At 35.5% G+C, this 26,479-nt stretch overlaps 2 protein-coding genes across 2 annotated transcripts in view; both read left to right on the forward strand.

The window, feature by feature from the left end:
* LOC124636243 (G-protein coupled receptor moody-like) overlaps positions 1-16,787 on the forward strand; it is a 120,467-nt gene extending 103,680 nt beyond the window's left edge. The window contains exons 3-5 of the mRNA XM_047172233.1: positions 11,238-11,713; positions 15,528-15,766; positions 15,944-16,787. Coding sequence (XP_047028189.1) covers positions 11,468-11,713; positions 15,528-15,766; positions 15,944-16,787 — 1,329 coding nt within the window. The 5' untranslated portion in view covers positions 11,238-11,467. The remainder of the gene's footprint in view (positions 1-11,237; positions 11,714-15,527; positions 15,767-15,943) is intronic.
* Positions 16,788-17,489: 702 nt separating this feature from the next.
* Positions 17,490-26,178, forward strand: LOC124636244 (G-protein coupled receptor moody-like). Its single transcript, XM_047172234.1, has 3 exons — positions 17,490-17,715; positions 21,829-22,067; positions 22,767-26,178. The coding sequence occupies exons 1-3, from the start codon at positions 17,503-17,505 to the stop codon at positions 23,566-23,568; spliced, it is 1,254 nt and encodes a 417-aa protein (XP_047028190.1). The 5' UTR covers positions 17,490-17,502; the 3' UTR covers positions 23,569-26,178.
* Positions 26,179-26,479: the final 301 nt, after the last annotated feature.

The following is a 26,479-nucleotide window of genomic DNA, read 5'->3' on the forward strand; positions in this document are numbered from 1 at the left end:
AATTTCGTAGGTTTAAAAAAGTTTTATAAATTCGAGGTGTTCAAGGCTATAAAGGGGCGAATCCCTAATTCAAGGAGTAACTTGTCGTGTACTTTATACATAAATTATACATAGTAGTTTGCAATGTTGTCGCACCTTTGTAACTTGGGACCCGTTTTGTGTGCTCGTGTTTACCGCCCTTATTATGAACTTCTCATAAAAATAATACAAAACTTTTTTATACTAACACTCTTGAGAAAAATATGTATTTACTAAGATAGAACTAAAACCACGTCCAATTCAAATAAATAGAAAACTAATTTTAATTAAAAGTTGATGTTCCAATATTGATAAGCATAAAGTTCACGTTTTATTTTTTTTAATACTACCAAGAAGGTCAGATCACAAAGTTAACTAACCTCAATGACGAAACAAAAGCTCATTACTCGTACGATATACTGGCTGTTTATGATCTATTCACCTACTTTACTCGCTAACAACTACTAGCATTAACCTAACTCCGTAATTACTAAATTAACAGCCTCTTCATAATTCGCTGAGAGAGTTGTCTTAGCTAGTAAGGGAAATTGTTAACCGAGCGACGGATAACACGGTCATTGCCTAGTGATCTTTAGAGCCCTAATAAGGCTAATTTCTACGTAGTTACGTAGTTCATGCCTGTAAACTAAATCAGTTTTTCAAAAACTTTGACGATACACAATTATTATTTACCATACTCCATTTAAAATAACATTAGAAATTTAAGTAAACCTTTTTTACTGTTTGTTCAACCGATTTTGACTTCTATTGCGTTAGTAGTATGATTAATGGCGGCTGCAGTAAATACTTGGTATTGTAACCACTATTTTGCTTTCAATTCCGTTCTTTTGTCTACGGAATAGAAGTCAAAATCGGCTGAACAAACAGTAAAAAAGGTTTACTTAAATTTCTAATGTTATTTTAAATGGAGTATAACTAATATTGAACCAATAAACTTTTAAGACAATTACTGATTCATCCTGTAATGAATGAGATAGGTATTGTTAAAGTAGTAGATACACACGTAAATGTAGAAAGAAATCAAGTGCAGTATTGTATGATTTGTAATGTTGGTGCTGGAATTAAATGCTTAAAGTTGATGTACCTTAACAGGCCCCACAATTGTTCTCAGCTTTAAGCCGAAGCCTTAGCTGTAACACCTGAAAAAACGGTATAAATATGAATGTTTCTATGTGCGTAATATTACGTGACATCAACATAACTTAATTCAGCTTACAGTTCGCTTATTTCACAGCCATAAAAGCAGAGACGATTACGATACAATGGGACCGTGATAATGTTTATGGGTATTCTGGGTCCAGTTGGCACACCCTACGCATTTTTCCCGTGCCTAATTGAAAATGGCTGTCTTTCCCCATTGCTATGCTCTGTTTCACTCTTAATTTGATGATCAGTATGCTCCTACTTATAAAAACGGCGTCGAGTCGGAATAATTTATTGTTTACGTAAATATTGGGTTTGTGATGTTTATTTCTTGGGTAAGGTTGTGTTATTTTTGAGTATTTCATAGAAACGTATCGTTTTAGAGCTGTGAAAGTTCCTTTGTAGAACTTTTCTGTTTAAACCGCACGTTCTTTCTCTTTGAGTATACCGACCTTATTTAATGTTTACACGATTAGTTTTATACTCTAGGTAAACGAACCACATATTTTAGTGCACACTGCTCCAACAGTTGTATTAATGATGTAATTTTCCAACAATAAAATATAGATAAGTAAATGCAACATTCCATCTTCATAACAAACTCACAGGCTGAAAACGCTTCGTGTAACGTCAATATATCATTCTAAGAATTCATAAAAACATCCATTCATAGTGACAAGCGAAATCAACTAAAAATAACTGGTGTTAAAATGCACTTTGTACTTCTAATTAATAACTACTAGTCTAGATTTAGTCGTAAACACAAAGTACTATAATCTCATTATGAATAAAACTATGAGGAAAATGTTAAACTGACGTAAATACGGTAAATGTTACTTAATTGCGATTTATAACGGTTGTCATTATGAAAAATGTTACTAGCAACTAATTATGTAGGTAGGTATACATTTTTAGGACCCCTTCCAACTGTCTTAAAACTATATAAACAATTTGAATCCAAGAATATGTACAATACATATTTATTCGCGATTATACATAAATCACGTACCTGACCCGCACTGAACACTCATTATTACCGAGTACTTGTCACAGACTAAAAAATAAGGGTAATAAAACCACAGCCAGACAAGTATTCTACCTATTCAGTATAGTACCTGTGGACACCAGTTTTTCCTTTATACAATTTCCTTTCCTGTGATTCGTAACAAGGTATTGTGTTGCTAATCTGTGGTTGTGGTTCTTAATTTCCCCACTTACATATTCAATGAACATTTTTATACAATGAAGGCAATAAAACTCTAAGTGCTACACTAAAATACCGAATACAGAGAATCATTTTTTTTCCACAATTCTAGCGTTAAAATATTCCAAATTGAAACTTTTTAATTCATAAAACTATATAATTGTATAGAAGGTACAAAAATACACACTAAATATAGATTTATTAACTAAGGCTCGTGCCGCGTACTTACAGAGTAAAAATTCTTACACCGTATTCTGAGAACCTTAATAAAATCATAATAATCTGCCCTTTCATTCATATATTCTAATAATAGTTGTAAGATATTAAACTAGCGACATAACTAATTAATAATTAATTGACGACCTCGATGGCGCAATGGTCATCATGCCGGACCGCCGAACCTGAGGTCCCGGGTTCGATTCCCGGTTCGGTCGACATTTGTGTGATGAGCATGCTTGTTGGCCGTGCTCTGGGTGTTATGATATGTATTTATAAATATGTATATATGTAGCTATATGTAGTTTATCAGTTGTGTTAGCACCCATAACACAAGTTAATAAATAACTTACTATGGGGCTAACCGACCGTGTGTGAAAAAGGTGTCCCGACATTATTATTGTTTATGGGGATGTCTCGAATTTCCAAGTTCACTATAAAGTACTTCAGCATGCTTCATTCATAACGCTCTTCTTTAAGTTAGTATACGGAGCTAGAATATGGGGCAAATTTTCACTCGTTCAGTATCTGAAACTGTTAGTTTACGGAGACTTATTAAGCTTTCACGTTTTAGTGATTCCTCTTCCTCGAATAAAAACTAATAAAGAATAAAGGCTCTTGAAGCCTGAAACATGGCATTGTGGCATTGTAATAAGAAATACACATTGGTAATATCTATTAGCGTCGAATAAACGTAGACTAAACATAAACTAAAATATTATAGGTAAGTCTCAAAATCCCAATCCTGGCACAAACGTGAATCTAAATGCTTGTGAATTCTGTTTGCAAGGAATGGAATTTAATCGGCAGTGACTCAGTAAACAGGTACATAGTCCTATTTCTATTGTTTTATGGTAAATGTATAGAACAATATCTAGATATTAGCTAACTGCAAACAGACATCAAAGATTACGAGTCTTCTTCCTAGAAATGAAAAATATTATAAAATGTTAACTCGTAAATAAACCATTTTGAAAAATACAATATTAACAGCTGTAGGTAAAAAACGAAAACGGCGTGGTTTCATTTTCGAGAGCTTTGAATAAATTCTGCTCGTAATTTAGGGTTTAATAAAGAACAGTAAAAAAGTCTGAATCGTTTGGAAAAACCAGCGCGCAAAACGTTGAACTGGCCTGTGAAAACTTTTTACAAACTCATTTCGAGCCAAAAGGGATCAAGTGTAATAACGATTAAGCTATTAATTGCTCTTCACCATCTGGTCGACACAGTCTGTTAAAACAATTAAACTCATACAAAAACAAACAGTAATAAAATTACAGTCATAATAACTTTTTGTGTACAACATCCCTTTTTGTACAAAAAAAAACAATAAATTCATTTGTCCTGTAATAACAATAAACAAAAGGCTTTTGCCCTAAACATTACAATATTATGATTCCTTAGAGTTACGGAAAGAAATAAAGAAAATTTTGTCCCCAAAAAAGATTTCATTTCGTGGAGGATTCTTGGATATACTTTGCGGGAATTAAACGGATCTTACACAAAAGTCTCGGTGATGACGGAACAAAGGTAAGAAAATTAATTTGGTCATTAATTAGAACAGTCAGTGTCTTTGACAAACTTTCTTTGTCACGAAATGTATTTGGTAATACGGAAAGTTAAACCTTGTATTTTTCTTAGAATTAGCGGGTGCAGTTAACAAATGTAGATTAATGTGACCAAAATAGTTGTTCATGGTTAACATAATATACCTAATCAAAACACCGGGTTTAGGTCTCCAATTAATTTGAAAATAAAAAATACAATATATCCAATTAATTTGAAAATAAGAATTGACTGGTTTCGTCTCCCGCAAGTCATTTTTGATGGCGTCCAAATACCCTTCAGTAAGAAGGTTAAAAACTTGGGGATATACATGGACTGCAGTATGTCTTGGGATTCACAGATGCAGGAAACCAGTAGGCGGTTATTTGCTTCTGCAGGATCACTGAGACGGCTGCGGAACTTTCTACCCACTGCCACGAAAATTGCGCTTGCACAATCTCTCTTACTTCCTATCCTTGACTATGCCGATGCCAGCTATCTTGACCTCAGAGTGGACCAACTAGATAAACTTGAGCGACTTCAAAATGTTTGTATAAGATTCATATTTGGTTTGCGCAAGTATGATCATGTTTCAGAATTTCGCACTAAACTCAAGTGGCTTCCTATACGACTTCGTCGGAATGCTCATATACTTTCTTTGCTCTATTGTATTCTCTTCCACCCTACAACACCTTCTTATCTTAAAGAACGCTTTGAGTTCGTATGTGACACCCACTCACGGTCTCTAAGGTCATCAGAGAACTTAAAACTGAAGATGCCGATGCATTCCACGTCTTTTTATGACAAATCGTTTGTTGTTCAGGCAACTCGTCTGTGGAATGCACTGCCGGTGACTATCAGGCGCGCACAGTCTCTTGCTGTCTTCAAGAGTATGGTGAAGAATCATTACCTAGCTCTGTAATGCTGCTTCTCCTTCTTATGTATTTCTATTTTTGTTTTGTATTACTTTCTTTATATATGTGTATGTATTGTTTATTTGATTTCTTTGATATAAATAATAAAATAATATTTTTTGTACGCTAAGTATACTACCCGTAATGTATTTCTTTACAGATCGACTCCATCCAAAGGTTGTCTGGAAGAGATCACATTTAGTGATAAGACCGCCTATTGTACTCGTTTACTACTTGTTTGTTATGTCCTTCTGTTTGTTTGTTATTAGTGTACAATAAAGAATATTCTATTCTATTCTATTCTATTCTATTCTATTTGCCGGCCAGTAATATTTCGTACTTTCCCTCCAATTTAAACTAACATATCATTTTAATTGTCTACGTATTATCTAAGTATATTTGTGAAAAATTTCCCGCAAACCAATTGACTTATTCTAAGATTCAATAACTACGCCTTTAACAAAGATGCTTTCAGCAACTCTAACTCATGAAGCGAGACTAATTCATCGAATTCAATTTATGGCTGTCTTAATCCAATCACGTCTCAATTACTACAATACGTATATATATACATATAGATAAGAGTACCGCCAACTGCAGACGAAACAGTCGGCCGAAAGTTCACCCGATCGTTGGCAATCAATTTTTTATGACAAATTCTTTATCAATGTTGTCAATCTGTCTGATAACGGCTAAATACCTGATCATTGTAATGTGTGCACTACCATTCATCTGCTTACTGATTTCGGAGGCCAAACGAAAGAGTTACCGCGGCCATGGTAGGTACACTCTGCAAAATAATTAGCTGGGCAGGCAAGTGGCTCCACCCAGCGCGGCGCGGTGGTATTAAGAGAAACATACATGTTAGTGTGCGTAAAGTTCACGCGTGTATTACTTCGCCTGTTTATTAATGTGCGTACACAACGGGTTATTGGATACAAACCTCAATAACCCGTTGTGCACGCACACACTTGCAATTTCTTTTCACTATTATGCTGATGAGAATATGAAGTTAAAATTTAATGACAAGACTATGAAGGCTCGTAGCCGAGGCGTAGAAGCGTTCGTCTAGCGATTCGGAAGTTTTATGTTCGAGTCTCACATCTGCATAGACTTTTTTCATAACTAAAACCATTTTTTATTTTCATTATGTATTTTTTTATTATTGTAAATAAAATACGAATATTAATCTAGATTTTAATAAGGAAGTATAAATTAAACAACAACATTTGTATTAAGAAAGCAACAATATTTATTGACTAGGTTTATTTATATTATAATCACAAATTAATAAGTTTTATGTATGACAAAACTATTCTAAGTCGGACAAGAATTAGCGTTATTTTTCATATTCAGTGGGTAATTATTAATTTATTAGTGATATGAATAAACATGTTAGTAAGTTAGATAATTATTAAGATGCAAGTATCTTAAATTGTAATCTTACTAACAATAACATCACTCACATAAAACAAATTTCATTACCCCCTGATATTTTTATTAATAGCCAATTGGTGCGCCACTAGACCTGTATGGAAGAAAATTTTTTGAGTTATAGCGGTCACCATCCTTTCGCCAAAGTATTTTGCGACCATCCTTGTCCGACTTATAACATTTTTCATCGCTAAATATATTATTGCACCAATCAAAATCCAAATATTCTTTTGCGAAGCGTACCCGGTTTTGTTTGTGAATGTCGGATAGTAAAATTTTCTTAGCTGGCCTACGACATTTCACACCAGCTGCATGCAAGTGGTTCCTTATAGTTTGTAGTGTCACATCATGTTTAGTCGCCATGGAACGAGTGCTGAGGAAAGGCTCAGCCATATGCGCAGAAACTATATCACGGTGCCGCGCATTGGCTTCTGTGTATGCAAATCCAGCCTTCGGTCCCGGTCGGCGAGGATCAATGTTTCCCGTATCGGCATATCGATGAACCCACAATTGCACAGTACTTCTCTGTGAACAATAATTAAATATTGATATAAATAACAGCAATCGATTACATTACATACAAATCTAAATCAAAGTAACATAATATTATATATATATATAATAATATATATATTATATGTATATAATATATATAATGGTCATTGTATATATATATTACATATATATAATATGTAAGTTAATAATATTAAACTTCATATTATAATCACATAACAATAATCACAGTATATATAAATATATTATGTTAATATGACATTTAATATTATTAAATTACATATTAGTATAATAATAAAATAAAATTACTCACCGATAACTTTAAACGTCTCGCAATTTCACTAATTGAAACGTTTTGCTCATGCAAAACAATGATTTCTGCTCTTAAAAGTGTAGTCAAATGATTCATGTTGATTTGACAAACAAAAGCACTCCTCTCTCAATAAACGCAAAGTATAATCACAGATTATTATAATAGTTGGTATAATGTCTAAAAACGTATCGAAAGCCCGCTAGTCAATAGCATTATGAATTTATGACGGTGAACTTAAACTAATAATTAGCTTAGATATGGTTTGTTATTTTTAGAGGGTAGACGGTAAATATATTCCATCCAAAATACAACGCAGACTTACTATTACTTAAAGCAATGAATTCAACAAACAAATGTAAAATATTTATTTTTAAAACATACAAAAATCGCTGTGCCGTAAGCGAGATACGATCCTACGGCCCCAGCGGCGTAGAATTTTAATTTCTGTCCGCTCGACCAACGCGCTATAGAAACGATAGTTATGAACGCCAAATTTATGCGTCATATTCCCTGCATCATTAGAGGCATAAGATATTGCAAATGTTTGAGTGGGGACACCGTGTTATTGTGAAGCAAAACTATTGAGTCACATACTCAATATCACCACGCCGCGCCGCGCCGGGTGGAGCCACTGGCGCGGCGACTTATGAATAGGCGAAGTTAAACACGTTTTGCTTTACGCACACTAACATGTATGTTTTTCTCAATATCACCGCGCCGCGCCGGGTGGAGCCACTTGCCTGCCCAGCTAATAATTTTGCCGTGTGTACATAAAAGGCTTACGACGGAACATGGTAAGAGACTCCCTCACGCTGCTAACCCACAGCGCGAGGATTCAGTTGATGATTTCCCATAAAGAAAAGGCGAAACAAACTGTCGGCCGACTAAAAGTTTGCAGTGTGCCACTCTCACAGTGTATAACATCAGTCTGTGAACACACTGGTTCCCGTTGAGCCAGGGTTGACAGGTTAAAAGCTTGTCGTAGGCGAACGTTTGAATAGATAGCGTGGGCTTCGACAGCCCTGTCAGCAACCCGTTCAAAAACATCCTCTGCGCCTTTATTAAAACCTTTTTGGAGCACGTAATTTATAATATTGTTCCAATGGAATTGTATTTCATTTGTTTTATAACCAATTTTTGCCTTTGATGTTTGGCATTTTAAACTTTATTGACATCCAGTCCTACATGGTGCCTACATGGTGTCAGTCACATACAAAGTAGTAATTTTAAAAATGTTTTGTACGGTTTGAAAGTACCTACTGCGTATGCATCATACGATGATATTGGAAAACCCGCGGTTAGGCCGTTATCGATTCAGATAATATATCGCTCACTGTTTGCTTCATTAAAACGGATTAAATGTAACAGACTGGCTATTGTGACAAAAAATACGTATAGTCATTAGTTATGTGGAAACGAGACTGTATAGTAAAATTTATAACCATGATGATACCTACTTAATTAATTATCGATATCAGGCGCAGGTTTATAATCTCCCTGGTCTATTACAAAAACAAAGAACCAACTTTCATTCACAACTTTGTAGTTCTAAGAAAAAGTAATTCAATCGAGTTTGAAGCCGGTAAGATTTATAAGTCCAGAAGGGATACCCTTCTGATTAAATTTCCTACTGTAGCGCTCATTTATTTGTAAAAGTAGTAGGAACTACGTAACATGACAAATTGAGTTTTAGACTAAACCTACGTCACCTTTGAAATTTTCATAATGGGACCAACTGACATTAGTTCCAAGACATTTGTTTCCGACATCTTCTGCACAGCAGTTTTGACCTAGAAAAGTATTTTAACTTTATGTAATGAAATTAAAGACAATCCTCTTTAAGTGTATGAAAAAGTACAGACAAAAGATTGAATAGATCTACAATAGTAACGTTATATTAAAGGTAGCCTTTCATAAGGTAGGCAATAGACGCTGTCAGATGTCAACTGACCCTATTGTAAATTGATATATCCTATATTCAGCAGTAGGCGCCTAACAACTGCGATGAAGAAGACAAAATTTAAAAAACAACTAAAGATAACAAAAAACTTACAAACGAAAGTGTGTGAAAGTTTCTTTCATGTTACGTTCCACAGTATTCATAGCTGATATAACAACGACATTACAGATAAAATAGTGTAATGCACTGCAAAATGAAAACTGAAACAGAATTCTATTGGATTCAGCCACTTTACCCCCCCCCCCCCCCCTATAGTCCTCCGTGACCCTCCCACATACAAGCGATATTACGTCAGATCTTCTATATAAAAAGAAAATACTCATAGTGTTATGAGTAGGATATTCTTTATCTAAACATGGAACATCTGACTATTCAATCGGATCCCAAATGTTACCTATTTTACAACAATTAACTGAGCGATGGTATAATTGCAAAAACAAATTATTTCGATAATTAATTTTATTTCAAAATCGATCATTATCACACCCTACTTCTATTATCCACCACAACGACGTTACAAACTCTATGGTAGATACCTATAGGCAACTAATTGATCCCAAAAGTCTTGAAACAAACTCCTTCATCCTCACAGAGAGAAGGATTAGCTCGAGACACTATCAATATCTCAATGTCACCAGCACTCGCAATCCAGATTACCCTGTAAGTGGTTGGAAACTGGACACTGATCGCTGTCGATACATCTCAGCTTTGTACAAACTAGGCTTTCCAGTGTACGCGACATGGAGAACAAAATGACGAGGTGGCTTAAGGAAATGTCACCAAAAATCTCCTAAGGAAGTAGCGTTGCCTAAATGCTAGTGTTCGGAAGACGAGTAACGTTACTGGCTACGCCCTCATACGCCTTTTTTTAATCAGAAATCTCCGACAGATGTCACTATTAATCCGAACGCCGCGTCAGTTCACTTGTAGCTGATTATTTTGGTCACGCCCACCGTACGTATTTGACCAGACGTACCTATCGACCGATCTACCTGCCTAGGCCATCTCCACTCATTGTTCCTTACTTAGTGAGCTCATACTCAGGAACGATACCTATACTCTACATTTCATATTTTTAGAGCACCCGTGTCGTGTCCCAGCTCTCGTAGAAAACCAAAGTGTGTGTTTCTCCTTTAAAATGTCTGTACCTACACTATTAAGTAGGTAATGTGTCTTACGACATGTTGTAGTACATGATAGACAACTGTTGGTATGTACCTGAAGTACTTAGGTTCTTCTTAAAAACTGCTTTTGTGATGTTTCATCTTTAGTTGTTTTTGTTTTTTATTTTAACGTTGTTTACAGCAACGCCATTTAATACACTGACGGATACTCGATGAAGTCAAAACATGAAAATATCTTGTTATTAATTCGTAGTCAACTATTTTATCCTCAGTGTTAAAATAATAGTAGTAGTTAGTAGTAGAGGTATATTAAAATATTGATACAGTCCTGCTGCCACAGCTAAACTTTTGATTCATTCCGGTTTATTAATGTCAGCGAATTCCGGAGCTATTTTCAATTCCAAGTTTGAAACTCAATGTAGCCTATAGATAATTGGTGGTAGAACCTTCAAATTGAATATTCAATATGCTGAAATCCCAGTCTGAATATCTGCTATCTAAAATTTTGAACTATTATCCTCTTGAATGTTTAATGATAGGAAATATTGCAATAGTCATGAAGTTATATTATGAAGCCAAATAGAAAAAAAAACATTTATATACAAAGTAGCTTCATAAATTACATTTCATTTTATCTTCAACACGATAAGAAATAATGAAGGCGCTATACAATAAAGGAACGGACAAGAGCCACAGCGAGCCCCATAGTCTCACGGACACAATCACCGACTCACAAAACAAACAGACCATTATCTCGTTTCGTAACTCTCATAACATTACATCTCTATTTACATTGAATTAATAATAAACGAATACTAATTTATCTGTGCAGATAGAGCGGCGAGCCACGAGATACCACCGCTTCCTGAGCAGCTGTGACCCTATAACCTCGCGCATCGACAAAATGCGTTATCACCGCACTACTACCAACTTATTGACCGGGACGAAGGTTCCTTATCAGTCGCACACGAAACCCGCCAACGTAAACATGAACATGAAATAGTGATGAGCTCAATTAACGCGAAACGCTTGTGGACGAATGATGTGTGTTAAATCCCTAAGATGGGTGACCTGCTGCCGAGTATACCGCGGAGTACGTTCGCGAGTGAGCTAGATGGAGGCAACTACAGCTGGGAGGGGGAGGGGGTGAAGGAGTACGGGTCGGACGCGGAGTTAGCAGCCGTCGAGCTGTTCCGTGACTACCCGGAGCCGCTGCTGCGCTTCGCCTCCGTCTGCTGTGTTCTCTTCATGCTGGTGGGAATCCCTGGCAACCTCATCACCATCGTTGCGCTTGCGAGGTGCAAGAAGGTTAGTATCTATAGATGTTTCATTCCATCTTCTCTATGATTTAAAATGAATCTTAATGTTACCTTTGTGGTGGAAAGCATAATATCCAAGTAGTTCCGAACTCAGCAGCAAATCGAGTTTCATATCATTAGGCCAATTTTTTACGGAAACTATTCATTCGAATTTTTCCGAACCAAACCAACAACATAATTCCTAGTACAGTGCATTTAAATTCTTCTGTATCTTCGTAGTATCCATACAACTCGTAACCGTGGTTAAGGGATATCATTGGCCAAAAACACCGAAAAAGCGAAAAGCATTTTAACGATTACGACAGGTGAAAGGTCGGCATTATACTGATAACATGTCAGAGTCTGTGACAGAAGAGGGTTGCGTAATTCACACGACAGTCAAACAGTATTCACAAAAATCATTCTATGTAGGTACTTTTGATGCTTTATGGAGATTAAGGAACCAGGGTAAATAAAATATCGTTCATTTGACAAACCTATAAAGAAATTTTACAATTTAGTTTGGGGCCGAACTGGAAAACTCTGTCTTATTTTCCAATATGTGGCAGAGATTTTTATTTTATTTTAGTCGTATCTTAATCTTTCTCGTAAATGTTGTTAAATAATTAAATACAAAAAAAAAATTTGGATAACTTATCAAATACTTGTAAATTGAAAATAAATTGTGTATTTAAACGAAACCACAACACGTCATTGTTAAACCCCTTTTTCCTTTTCATTCAATTTATTTGCCAGCTGAATAACAATATTTGTATAATATTAATATTTCTAAAACGGAATGCCCACGTTCAAACGATTATTAATTTCATTTATTGTACTAGGGCAGTACGCTCAAATATCCTAAATATAAACGTTGCCTAAAAATGCATGTAGGAGTTTTTTCTATCGACATAATTACAAACGTTTTAGCCCTAAAAATAGGGCTTTGTTTCAAAACTAACCTAACCAATATTTGTAACATACTTATTATTTTTAAACTAAACAAACAAGCAAGAAGGTTAAACCAATCGTTTATTCAAGTGTTCGTTCATCACTAATTTTACACATTTAAATAAGAAACGAGAAACAGTTACTTAAAAAAACCTATAATTTCTCTAACGGCACCTATATTTCTTTAACATAGATAACATTTTAAGATGGCTGTGTATATTATTAGCTAAACTGTTATGATGGTCAGTAGTTTCAACTGACAGGAATAAACAAATAGGTATCTTCCTCATAAAGATAGTACAAAATCTTTTATAAACATTCTGCTCCAATATTTGTTATCTTTGCTTTATTGTTCACAAGATTACGTACTCACATTTTTACACTTTTTTTAAAGTCACTACATACATACTCAAATTATTTTCTATTAAGTAGTAGGAGGAAGGCTACAAAGTCTAATCGGTTACCCCAGGTAACAGGGTCGAGGAGGTCAGATAGGCAGTCACTTCACTAAGTAAACAACAAACTTATACTCAATTGCATCCGGCTAGACTGAACGCCGAACCCCATATACTTAGTTACAAAAAGGCTAGCCAGATGATGAGCAGACTATCTTAGATTCATAAATAATAAAAACAAGCGAGTCCGTAAAAAATAAAATCTTATTAAGATTTTTTTCTATTAACGTAAAGACCTTTTATAATAATCTTCGACAAAATCCCTAGACGACATTAATACTTTCTACTTTTTTTTCACTTCAGCGTCATAAAATTCGTCCTTTTACCAATAACAAACCACATTAAGTATGTTATCTGTTTGTGATCGTCAAAGGCTATTCCTAATTCATCCAAGTACATTCATGCAGGTGAACCCGCGGCAATTGACTACTAATTTATAAATATACATATACATATGTCTGAATGGGTTGTATCCGAATATCTGATTGATTGAGTGAAAGTGTTTTAGATGTGTATCCGAACGATGAGAGTGAGATGATGAACGAGAGGGCATGAAAGAGAACGAACGAGAGAGGACTTTGCTAGCATTATGTTTTACGACGACACGATTGAAGACGATGTTAAGATTAAGAATAGTTTTAAAGGATTGTGATTTTTGTAAAAGCTGCTATTTAATTGCTAAATAAACGATAAGAAGATTTCCGGGCCGTTTCGCTGTTTTCTACCCCTACACATATTTAAACAAACGCACATTAAATATTCTAATTTATATGCCGCACATAAGGTGTCTCATATATTAACTATTTAACTACAAACAATACATTTAACTACTATTGCATACTTCTCTCGTGATAACAGATAGTGACAACTGACAGTCACAGTTACGATATACCCATTGACTATAGTTCGGCCATTCAGAGAATGCGTTCCTGACACGTCGCGATTGAACTGACGACGTAACTTTGCAATGGCGTTGCAGTTACGATAAAAATATTTTTGCTGGTTGTTTACCGTTTTAACAATTGAGGAGCATTAAAACAACATTATTATATCAATAATCAATGAATGTAGTTACGTCGTCAGTTCAATCGCGACGTGTCAGGAACGCATTCTCTGAATGGCCGAACTATAATTGTCTGCATTTGTTAAATAAACACTGATATAAATTACGGACACTGAATGATAATATTTTGCCGTTAATGTCTTTAGATGGACATTGGCCCTTTGCTAATAGAGCAGTTTAAATGAGAAATATTAACTAATATTATAGAGGATTGTTTATTGTTTGTACCTCCAGAGCTCAGAAACTACTGAGCCGATTTGAAAAATTCTTTCACTCTTCGGAAGCCACACTAACCACTAGTGACAAAGGCTATGTTTTTTCGGGTACGGAAAGTAGCTTCCTGTACGATTATCCCTTTACATTATTGAATTAAGGGAACTGCGGCGTTTTTAGAAAACACTTTTTTTATTTAATATTATTTAAATGTATATGAGATATAGTGTCCATTATCTTAATGTTATCAAGACGTGGTTCACACCGGAACCGCGTCGTGTGTGTGAATATAATGTAAGGCTAAGAAATATAAATGTGCGCGTGCTTAATTTGTGTATGAATTATTCTGTCAGAGAACAGCACGTGACCCCTAAAAAGCCAAGTTTATAGCAAAGGAATAGCTTTAATGTTATGTTATACCTCTTTTTTACATGTGTATCAACTCAAATTAAATAAACATAAAATCTAGGTTCTGCTTTATATTTCTGGTAAATTAAAATGCTTCATTACTAAATTGTAACCTAAAAATAGATTATAGCTGCAACTGAGCAAAAACGTAATTAATACGACATCCGATAAGAATGACAATAAGTGCAATGAAATATTGCACTCTTAGGGTAGGTCAGTGATCGCGACCCGCAGAGTAGGTATAAACTATAAATATACAGATTTAACTGCATTCTACAATACGATAAGGTTACAAAAGTGAAATTCATTCATCAAACTTCTTACTCTACAGTTATAAAATTATAATTAAGTCGATGAATTTTATGTGCTGTGAAACTGGACGACTTTACGTGAAAAGTTTTTGAAGTTTAGAACCACATTAAATTAATAATCAAGTTAGACACACCTGTTCAGTTCTGAGAGAGTGAATAAAATTCCAAAACTGATTAAAGTCAGTTTTCAATCGAACTTTTGATCGATTGAAATTGACGAGATATATGTACATATCTGGGGATATATTAAGATTATAAATAACGCACAGCAATCACTTTACAATATAGGTTTTTTACCACTCGTCCGCAAAGAACTAGCTTGTAGTTATTAAGTTACTAGGAGTTAAATGAGTCACTCTTTATTTTTACGGGTTAATGGAGATATCAAAGACATGAAGAATAATTTATTCTTTTCTGTTTTAGGTTCGCAACGCAACCGCTGTGTTCATAATGAACCTGTCATGCTCCGACCTCCTGTTCTGCTGCTTCAACCTGCCCCTCGCCGCCTCCACCTTCTGGAGACGGTCCTGGGCTCACGGCAGGATCCTCTGCCGAATGTTCCCACTGGCGAGGTACGCCCTCGTCGCCGTGTCGCTCTTCACCGTCCTAGCCATCACCATCAACCGATACGTCATGATCTCACACCCACGCCTCTACCCAAAGTGAGTATACTCTAATAATACATTTGATGTAACCCTCACTTCTAATTAAACGTAGCCCATATTACGTATCTTGTGGATTCATTCCGTACGAGGAAGTTAATTAACTCTTACGAAGTTAGTAAACAATAATTTAATTATTCTGATAACAGAAACATGACGTTATTGTTTTGTCAACAGGTTGTATCGGCGCCAATATTTAGCAGTAATGGTGGCCAGTACCTGGGCCTTCTCGTTTGGAGCACTGATAGCAACGTGGTTAGAGAAATGGGGCAGATTCGGACTGGATCCCACTATAGGGTCGTGTTCAATACTGCCCGACAAAAATAGTCGATCCCCAAAGGAATTCCTCTTCGTGGGCGCTTTTATGCTGCCATGTTTGGCCATAGTTATATGTTATGCTAGAATATTCTGCATCGTAAGAGAAGCCGCGAGAAAGTCTCGCGCTCCAGTTCGAGGTCGATCTAGGCCGGGCTTAGAAGACTCCGCCGTAGGTTCAGCATCAACGGCTTTAGAACGATCGCCTGGTCCAGAAAATGGGATCAATCATGTTGCTCCGCCGAGGCGGGCACTACTTGCGCCTCCCGCCCTACACTGTCCTCCTACGCCTGGACCTGAACGCTCGTCATCTTCTGGCGTAGATACATTAGATGGACACGATGAGGAATGCGCTCTAGACGCAAAACCTAGGACTCCCAGTGGTGGCGAAACAGCTAAGCGGCTCCGGCAAGCTGCTGTTGCGCTGAGACGATCGCCTGCCTCTGTCAGACCCCCTCGTCTTACTCCGAAAGATAGAAAACTACTTAAAATGATAATGGCAATAATGCTATCATTTTGGGTGTGTTACTTACCAATAACTTTGACAAAGATATTTCGAGAGTTCACGTCGCACCCAGCAGCGAATATAGCGGGGTATATCCTGATATACTTGACGACGTGTATCAATCCTATCATATACGTGGTGATGTCGTCGGAATACCGGCAGGCGTACAAGAACCTGCTGATGTGCCGTCGCTGGGCGTGACGTTCGCCCGGCGACGGCGCCTCCGAGAAGCGCCCGCCGTGACTAGTCGTAAATCGCTGGACAGCCTGAATAACTGCAAATAATGGACACTCAAGTACATGTGTGTAAAAGATAAGTGACCATAAACTCGTGAACTGTAGTGACAGCGTTAAGTTATTGTTGTATACGTAGGACGTTCTGTTACGTAGACGTTTTTGTAATCGCGAACCGTCCGTGATGGTGTTAGGGGTGGGAAGGAAGCAATTAGAGTGTTTTATACTGAACTGTTTTGTCTAAATTAATAATCTCGTGAAATGATACTCAACAGCGGTCAGGATAACAAAAAGTATATCCCACGACCACATTATTCATCTCATTCAGTGTACTTAGTGATTTACAGTTTTATCACCAAAATTACATGTATGAATCATTGTTCGTCTCTATTTGTAAATTGTAAAACGCACATTGTAAAGTTATTATGTGCGGAACTGTTAGCAATAAGTCAACGAACGTGAGTGAAGTTGTAAGCAATATTAAAGTAATGAGGACTCGCCGGGTTATGGCAAACCGCGGTCTGGAGTATTATCAATCTCGGGCGTACCCATGACTGCTATTGACTCATTAAGGAAAAATAAACAAAAGGCATGTTACAATAAAATTTAGTCTTCGTATTCATTTGGAGTGGTGTGTTTGCCTCTGAGTGACGTGCATAGATTTGTGTTGTTGGAGTATTGAAATGGGTGAATCTGCGATGTGGGGTAGTGACAATGGGAGTGGGATACCGGGGCTGTCCTCGTATGAGACGAATGAGGACCTGGCGAGAGTGGCGCTGTTCGAGGGTTACGAGCAGTCGCTGCTGCGGTTCGCGTACATCAGCTGCATCGTGTTCACTCTCATCGGCATCCCTGGCAACCTGGTCACCATCGTCGCCTTGGCAAAGTGCAAAAAGGTGAGCTTATATTTGAGTTAATCTTCCTTTAGTATATTTTGGATAAAAAGGGGATTTTTTGATGACAACAGTTACTATTGAAAAAAATAGAAAGTGTTCTACGAATGAAGATTTAAAATGTTTCGAAAATAAAGACTCTTAAGAACTGTATACTGCTTTTTTCGGTACATGTTGTAACACATAATCTGTCACTTACAAACGTTTCATACTGCATTAACGTTACGTCACAGAAAACTTTGCCCACCAGCATCTATTCTAACATGGAATATGGACTTCCCGCGTTGTGGTAAAAAGTGACATTGTATATCCCATACTTGGCAAGCAATCATAGGTGTAGAGGAAAAATATTGTGTAAAAGGGAATTATAATAAAAAAAAACTAGAATTGATTCAAAACATTCATGACGTATTTAGTGGTGGGCTGCGGTTTCGTCCGCGTAGTTTTACCTACTCATCATAGTTCCAATAATATAGGCTCGTGATGAACTCATTTTAATACCGACAAGAATAATGGAACTATCTTGAGAACATTAGTAACACCTCTAGCAGTTTGGCGTAAGAAATTATGTATGTGAATTTGAACGATGATTCTTATATCCTTTTTATAAATGAAAAGTGATGTATTAAAAACCGTCTTAAACCGATTAAAAATATGGACATTGGACATACATTTTTATTGGGATGCATGCCGTACAAGGATCATTATAGGAGCCCGTAAGATAAAAGATGAAATTATGTGGAAAAGCTTATCATAAGTTCTATCATAACATTCAATGTCTAAAGGAGTTTTAAGTCCCAATAGTGGCATATTGATCGATGTATTCAATAGTAGTTGGACGTACAGTCCGTCAGTTGGTAAATCGGCTTAAATTAATACCCTCGCACGGATCTAACAGTTGGTGTGTATGTGAAGATTGTATTCATAGCTTTAGGTAGGAAAATATCTCACATTTCTAAAATCTGCCTACCAATATATGTATTTAATAATTTAGTTGTGTTTAATAACGAACCATTAGGAAACTACTTAGCTTAAAAAAGACTTATAATAATATATTATCCTGCTTAAAAAAATAATTGAAAAGTTTATCAATTGTACTACAAACTGATTACAAAAGTTGTACGCGCAAAAAAGACACGTTTTATAAAATATTACTCTTCAATCACTCTATCTACTAAAAAAAACCGCATCAAAATCTGTTGCGTAATTTTAAAGATTAAAACATACATAGGGATATAGACATAGAGAAAGCGACTTTATTTTACACTATACATATATATAGTGAAGGTATCATTCATTTTGTGTTTCAAGTCCAAAAAAGTCATGACATCCCAAGCAATGTACTGAAATATGAACGTGTCAGCCTACAGCGAATTTCCAATACTTTCAGTCGCCTTTTCATTTATTTTTTTGCAGAACCGACCTTGTTTTACATTCTTTTTTTCGTTCAATTGTACCTGACTGCGCCAAAGGGCAAAAAGCAATATTTTGAGTAAGAATTTTTACACTGAAATTTTCGATTTTTGGTACATACTCAACCATGTAAGCCCATTTATTAACTACGGGTGAGTATTTACTGCACCTGTCAATTGTCACGTAGGTACTCGTTTTATGAACTAATCCACAAACTTATTGAAAATGAATTTCTGCCGCTATACGCACTATACCTGAAATACAGGAAATATTTTTACGAAATAATTAAACCGAATAAATTAGGTAGACGGGCCTTTTTGAGGTCTGATTTCGAATGAATAATATGATCTTTTCCCTAAACAGCTAAAGTCTTTATCTATGGGTATACCCATTCCTCTTAATATAAGTGTAAACATATTAGTTGCAATGAGTTTGAACAAATTAGCTTCATGGACCATCTTTATCAGGCAGAAGTAACGAGTTGTACGTGTTTTATTTTATTTTGCTTCTATTTCCCTTGAATAGTGACACTATTCTAAATAGCTGTAAATATATACCTACACCTAGGTACTACTAAAATTAAAATAAATTGAAAAGTAATAATTAGTGCCTCGGGGGAGCACGGTTCGTTATCCGACCTGCGCCTTGTCTTCTTCCGGTGTTTTATTGCCGTCCCATCGGACTTTCAGAGTGAGAGAATAAAGTCGTGCATACGCTCAAGCACTATTATATTGTACATATTATGTTCTGTACAGAAAACGAACAATTTTATTTTCATTAAAAAAATGTTATGCAGATTTGCTTTTGAAATATTGCAGAGTAACTTTTGAATTTTCGATATGTAGGTGCCAATTAAGACTCCACCTTGAACTGATGTGTTTATACCACGAACACAGGCTAAGCTTAATCGGAAATATTTTCTGACTATAGAAAGTTTTATTGGAATTTAAACCGTGACACGTAGCACTTAGGTCGATTTTTGAATATTGCGTTTTCTAAAGAAGCAATTTATACAGTCAATGACAGCCTTCAATTAGTTATTCTGAGCAATTTTAATTTCACGAAGAAATATTTGGAACTTTCGTGGAAAAGCTTTCGTGAAATTAATATTCTTTTTAATTCAGGCGTACATAGTTAGATACATAGTGAAGCATCCAACGGAATGTTTTTACCCTTATTTACCTGTTTAGCTTGATAATACCTATACTTGTATCTACATAAATACAATTGACTATTTTCCTTACATTCAATTATTTTATTCCAAAAAAATACATTCAGTTCTTATGCATATTCCCTCGTATAGAACAAATAAAGGAATGTAATTCTTATTTAAAATATGTATGTATCTAAAAACGAATAACTAGTTTTAAGAAGGATTAAGAAAAAGTTTCCGTTACAGGGAATCAAAATATTTAAACAAAAGTTTATTGAAATATTTACAAAGAATAGGATCGAAAGAAAAGAGAAGAAAGACGAATAGAAACTAATTATCAAATAATATCCTGAATGGTCGCATCAATTCATCAAATTAGTTTCAATAAAAAAATATCAATATTTAAATGGCTTTCAGCGTAAACCTATAAAATACGTAAAACCACAGAAGTATGCGTACTGATGGATGATTCAAATGTTTTAGGAACATTTAATTTAATTATCTATTGAACAAATACGTTCTACGTCATCATTAACGTAAACACCACTTGTTATAAATTAACTGATATTATGTGATTGTTTATTCCTCGATAACATTTCATTCATATTAGGATTTGAAACCGCATTGTACCTACGCAAATGTGTATTATTTATTACCTACTACGTTGTAACGAGAATTAAAGGAAAAGCCTTAACATATAGGTACATTTATAAGCATGTCGGAGGCGAACATCAGGATGGCACTATCGTCCGACATCAGTTAGGGTAATCAAGCAAAGAGATAACTCAAAAAAACTCAAAACTCAAACAAACTCAAAACTCAAACGTTTATTCAAATTAGTCAGAACAAAAGACAGCCCCCAAAACGCCCGCCCTTCGCCACTTCCTATGTGTTTCGGCTTGGGGAGAAGAAGTGGCGGAACAAACTCCCCAGCAACACATGTCTGTCTGTTAGGTTAGAAGAACCTTTACACTTTAATTTCAAAAGACACTTTACACACTTTACAATATGGATCTACAACGGTACTACAACACTAAGCAATAACACTAGGTACACTAGACGTGACGTAAGGCAGTATCGAGATGTGCGCAGCACGACGACTCGACCAAGACTGAGCTCCGCGGACGCCACGCCGACCACCACGACTCTGCCAAGCGCGCCAAAATGTTGCTTCACCGGAAACGCCACCAGAGGGCGCACTTGCGTGACGTTTAGTGTCCGTACTATTGACAGTCTCCGACAAGCCTATGTCCTTGATAAAGAATTTGCCCAACTCCCAAATTTATTCAACAATACGAGAACGGTTTAGGCTGGTTTTACCAGTCATACTGACCGCGAGCAGATTGTCAGCGCCAACAACACAAATCAAATTCTAGAACACGTAAATCAGTCACAGACGATGTTTGGACAATTTACTATAAGTACAGATGATCAGTATAAATATAAAACCAGTCGAAACCAGTATAAACAACCTTTCAACCGTCCCCCAAGACTACGTGCATTTCTAGAACTTTCGCATTTTCCAACTTAATCCTTTTTTTCATTTACAGGTCCGCAATGCAACAGCGTTATTCATCATCAACTTATCAGTCTCCGACTTGCTGTTCAGTTGTTTCATCCTGCCCCTGGCTACGTCCACATTTTACAACAAGTCCTGGGCGCATGGCAAGGCGCTGTGTTTCATGTTCCCGTTTGCAAGATACGCTCTGGTAGCCGTGTCTTTGTTTACGGTCCTGGCTATCACTATTAATAGATACGTCATGATATCGCATCCTCAACTTTATCCCAAGTAAGTACTTACTATTTTTTTAACAATGTAGATGCTTCTTCATTTAATCATATTTACATTTTAATTAAAAGCTATTCCTTAAAAAAAAAACGGAAACTAAAAAGCATAAAAAAATTCGTCCCCATCGTTGTCGACTGGGAGCGTGAATATTGGTGCTTGAGTTTTCTTATTGTTACGATTCTTTCAGATTCGAATCACGATTTATGTATTGGTTTTAATCCAGGCTATTATTTTTAATAGCTGTCTTATAAGGTTTCATAAAAGTCTATCCATCATTAACAGTTTAAAGAAGAAACAAACTCATAAGCAAGGTATCGATCTTCGCTACTTATTTCGGTAAATGCCAGAATGTCACTCTCCCGAGTGATCCTTCAGAAGAGGTTTCCATCCGACCCTTATGTCGACACTCAAAAAAATGAGTTTCGCACTTCCAATACACCTCTACAAGTATGGTATGGTTAAGAGTTTTTGTAGATTGACTTATGGTTTTTATTCCTAGATATATATTTTATAGGAACCAAGGAAATAATTAATAATCACACTTCATCAAATCTGACCATAGCACTGTATATTTAACGTAAAATACTTCTGAGGCCACAAACTAGAAAAGTTAAATAACTACAATAGCTCAATTACTTATGTAAGTAATAAATATTTTAAAATATTTTATTAAATAAAACGTATTTGTATTGTCAACAGATTGTACACTACACGAAACATTTGCCTGATGATGGCTGGTATTTGGATATTCTCCTTTGGAGCATTACTGCCCACAAGCCTCGAAGTCTGGGGCCGGTTCAGCTTGGATCCCATCACGGGCTCCTGCACCATCGTACCTGACGACCACAAGAACTCACCGAAGAAATTCCTCTTCATCATAGCCTTCATCCTCCCAAGCGTTGCCATCATCTTGTGCTACGCCAGAATACTGTGGATTGTACGAAAGACGGCAAAGAAGTCACGCAACCCTCCCACTCAGATGAAATCTTTGAGCATGAGTACCACAACGATAGCCACAAGAACAGACTTAGACAAGCGACCATCCAGGAACACCGTGCCAGCGTTTCCTATAAACTGCTTCATCAATACGGGCGCTGAACTATCATCATCATGCGAGAGCTCCACCCCATCAGAACAAGAGAGACAGTCAGTCACTCCAGAAACAAAGGCACGTACATTTGGACATGAAGGGAAGAATTTTCGTCGCAGTTTCATAGCCACTATGCGATGGACTACGGCACCGCCGAAGCCTCGTCTCCCGACTAAGAAAGATAAGAAGCTACTTACCATGATAGTGGCCATCATGGTGGCGTTCTGCGTGTGCCATCTACCAATCACGTTGATGAAGACCATAGTGTTTGACGCCACAACTCACTCGGTGGCAAATGTAGTCGGGTATGTACTTATCTATTTCACAACGTGTGCAAACCCAGTTATTTATGTAGTGATGTCCAATGAGTACAGACAAGCATATAAAAGTTTGTTCCAATGTAAACGATGACATTGTAAATTTTTCCTTTTTTTGTAAATACTCAGTACTGTGAAATATTTAAATTTTGTTTAATGGTTTGTGAGTCACAAATGTGACTGGTCTTAGTTAGAATTAAGCTATTAATCATTCAAATACAAATATTATTTTAAACAAATAAGAATGATTAGTTACGTCTATTGCTATTTTTGCAAATGTGATAAAAATATTTCTCTCTACCTAAATTATACACATTATAACAAAAACACAATATATCTTCGACTTCATTAGCGGAAAATTAATTCCACGATAAAATGATGATATTTGCCCTCCCCTTCATAACTTTGATATTCCGATTTCAAACAATAAATACCTACCTACCAAAACGATTTATGCAGGAGCATACGAGTACAATACGAGCTGCCTGAATAAATACGAGACGATTCGTATGTGTAAAATATGAAACACGTGTAAATATTAAATTAAGCTTTAGCAATAATAATATGTAGCAAAAACTCTAATTTTTATAATCTTAAAGTTATTCCACATTTGACTTAATAACAAAGTAAATGCTAAAGAGTTATATTGAATACAAAATCTGCTGAAAACAATATCTATTCAAAGCACAGTGAAATTAAACTTAAAGAATCTAGATAGACCTTTCTGTATTGTATGCCTAGTATAAAAACTTTGTAAACGACAAAAACTTTACTGTTATACGAGCCATATTGTTAATCTTACGAAAGTATTTTTCCAATAAAAAATAATTATAACTAATAATAAACATAAAATACGAAAAAATTGTAAAGAATACGAACAACTCAATGCTTATTGAAATGTATACCATTAATTTTAAAAGGAACTGATTGCTCGTTACCTCTATCTAGTTTTTACAAAACGGATGATATTCAAACGAAATCTATACGATTACACACTCATGTTACTACCTAAAGTAAGATAATTATCTAAAAAAATAACTTATGACATAAGTTTTACGATCAATCTAGATATTTTGATATAAACAAAAAAGGCCGAATAAAACAGTTCGGATTCTAATTAATAAAAAATCGAAGACCTTTTAATTAAAGGTGACGATTGTTTGTCACGATCATAATGACGTGTTCGTGCAGTAATCGCGGTCCAAATTCCACGTAATTATTACAGAAAACTGTTTTTATTTCTCAACTCTACTCCCAAGGGATAGAACTCAAAATTGATTGATCATAAACAGGCTGATGGCACTATTTCCTTGTAATATTTTTTGCGGTTGACGTATGAACAGTTTGTTTAGCGAAGCAAATAATAGTCACCTAGATGTTCAGGTGTTTCGTACTAGTGTACAATATCAATGTGTGATATTATTGTAAATAAGGAGGATGTCAAAGACATAGAAATTATTAAAGTTTCGATAACGATTAATATTGAATCGAAGACGGTGCTTTTTCATTCGATTGAACCTGATGATGCAAGAGTTTGGCGGGACTTAGTCATATTTATAAAAAAAAACTCTGTAAATTATTGTAACTTAAAAATAATTAATTATCTTACTTGTTCATTTATTACCTATGGCAGCATTTTGCGTGGAGTCCTAACTAGTTATAGGATTCAATAAATTAATGAAGTCTGTTAATTACAATATTGCCATCGCTTTGATTCAACTATGTACGAGTATATAAAAGCCAAAAGACGACCATTCCAAATGATTGTCTGTTTTTGACGAAATATTGAAATGTTACTAGTGTTTAGATTTAAATGTTTTATAGTGATAGAAATATAAATAATTTGTTAGTTAAGTCGTACCCTAAGATTTCCCAAAGATATGTTATAATTGTATAAAGGAAGTTTATTTAGTCGATAGACCATTTTTACTGTATTTATTTGAATTAAGGTAGCACGATCAGAAAAGCTTAGACACCGATCCTTGAATTTGTGATTTATGGATATTTAAAATGAACTTGATATTCCTCGAGCAAAATTATGTTTGTAATGCTCAAATACTGTGTTTTGTTTAAATTGTAATCTTTGGTAGCAAACGAATGTGTAGGATTATATTTTGTAAACTTTGACATGGGTCTGATAGGATTAACTTTGTTACGATTTTAAATAAGAACCTTTAACATTCGATTAGAAAAGTTGACATCATGAATAATTATGTTTTTCTAAGCTCCGATTACTTCTCAAGCTATTGTCGGCAAAACCAAACGAAAGTTTCGCCCCTCTCGACCATATCCAAAATCGTGTTTAGAAGTTCTTATTTGAAATGATTTAGATTAATTTTCTTGTAGATACCAAATGAGTTTTTAAGCTATAGATATTTTAGCATGAATAGACTCATTACGCCTATTTATTTCTTTAATACAATTTGCAATGATGTGTGACAACATTATTGATGGATTAGCTAACATTATTCACTCGTCTGAAAATTAAGTTTCGGAAAAAGTGCAAAACGAAATATTTTGGTCTACTGTTTCAATAATTTTGTCACAAATAAAACTGTTATAGTTAAAAATTGTTTTGTATTTCCAAGAGACAGTAAATGGACATCAAGACGTAGGTACCAAAGAACCAACTCCAGGGGCCAGAACCCAAGCCATTGTACTTACCAAAGATATAATTAAAAATAAATTATAAAATATTACAATACTTTATGGTTTCATTTATCCTTGAAATCACTTAAAGACAGGCTGATAAAAACTGACCTAATTTTGTATCTATTGAAACTCAATGAAAAAGTGAGATTTCATCGGTATTTTTTATTAGTTTGACATAGACACCTTAAAAAAATAAGGTCACGGGAAAATAGCTCAAATAACAGTATACAAAGGAAAATAGGTCAATCCAGAAACGAATCAAATAAAAAATGTAAAGGGCAACCAAACTTTCTGAGAATAAACTACTGCGCTTGCTTATAGTGGAACAGATTTTACATAATTAAGTATATTTA

The sequence above is a fragment of the Helicoverpa zea genome, chromosome 14 (assembly GCF_022581195.2).
Source record: "Helicoverpa zea isolate HzStark_Cry1AcR chromosome 14, ilHelZeax1.1, whole genome shotgun sequence".
Lineage (NCBI taxonomy): Eukaryota > Metazoa > Arthropoda > Insecta > Lepidoptera > Noctuidae > Helicoverpa > Helicoverpa zea.

Bases quoted from the DNA above. Each gene is read 5' to 3' on its own strand.
- LOC124636244 (XM_047172234.1), top strand. From the start codon at position 17,503: ATGGGTGAATCTGCGATGTGGGGTAGTGACAATGGGAGTGGGATACCG. The intron at 17,716-21,828 runs GTGAGCTTATAT...TTTCATTTACAG, and splicing joins CCTTGGCAAAGTGCAAAAAG to GTCCGCAATGCAACAGCGTT. The intron at 22,068-22,766 runs GTAAGTACTTAC...TATTGTCAACAG, and splicing joins CATCCTCAACTTTATCCCAA to ATTGTACACTACACGAAACA.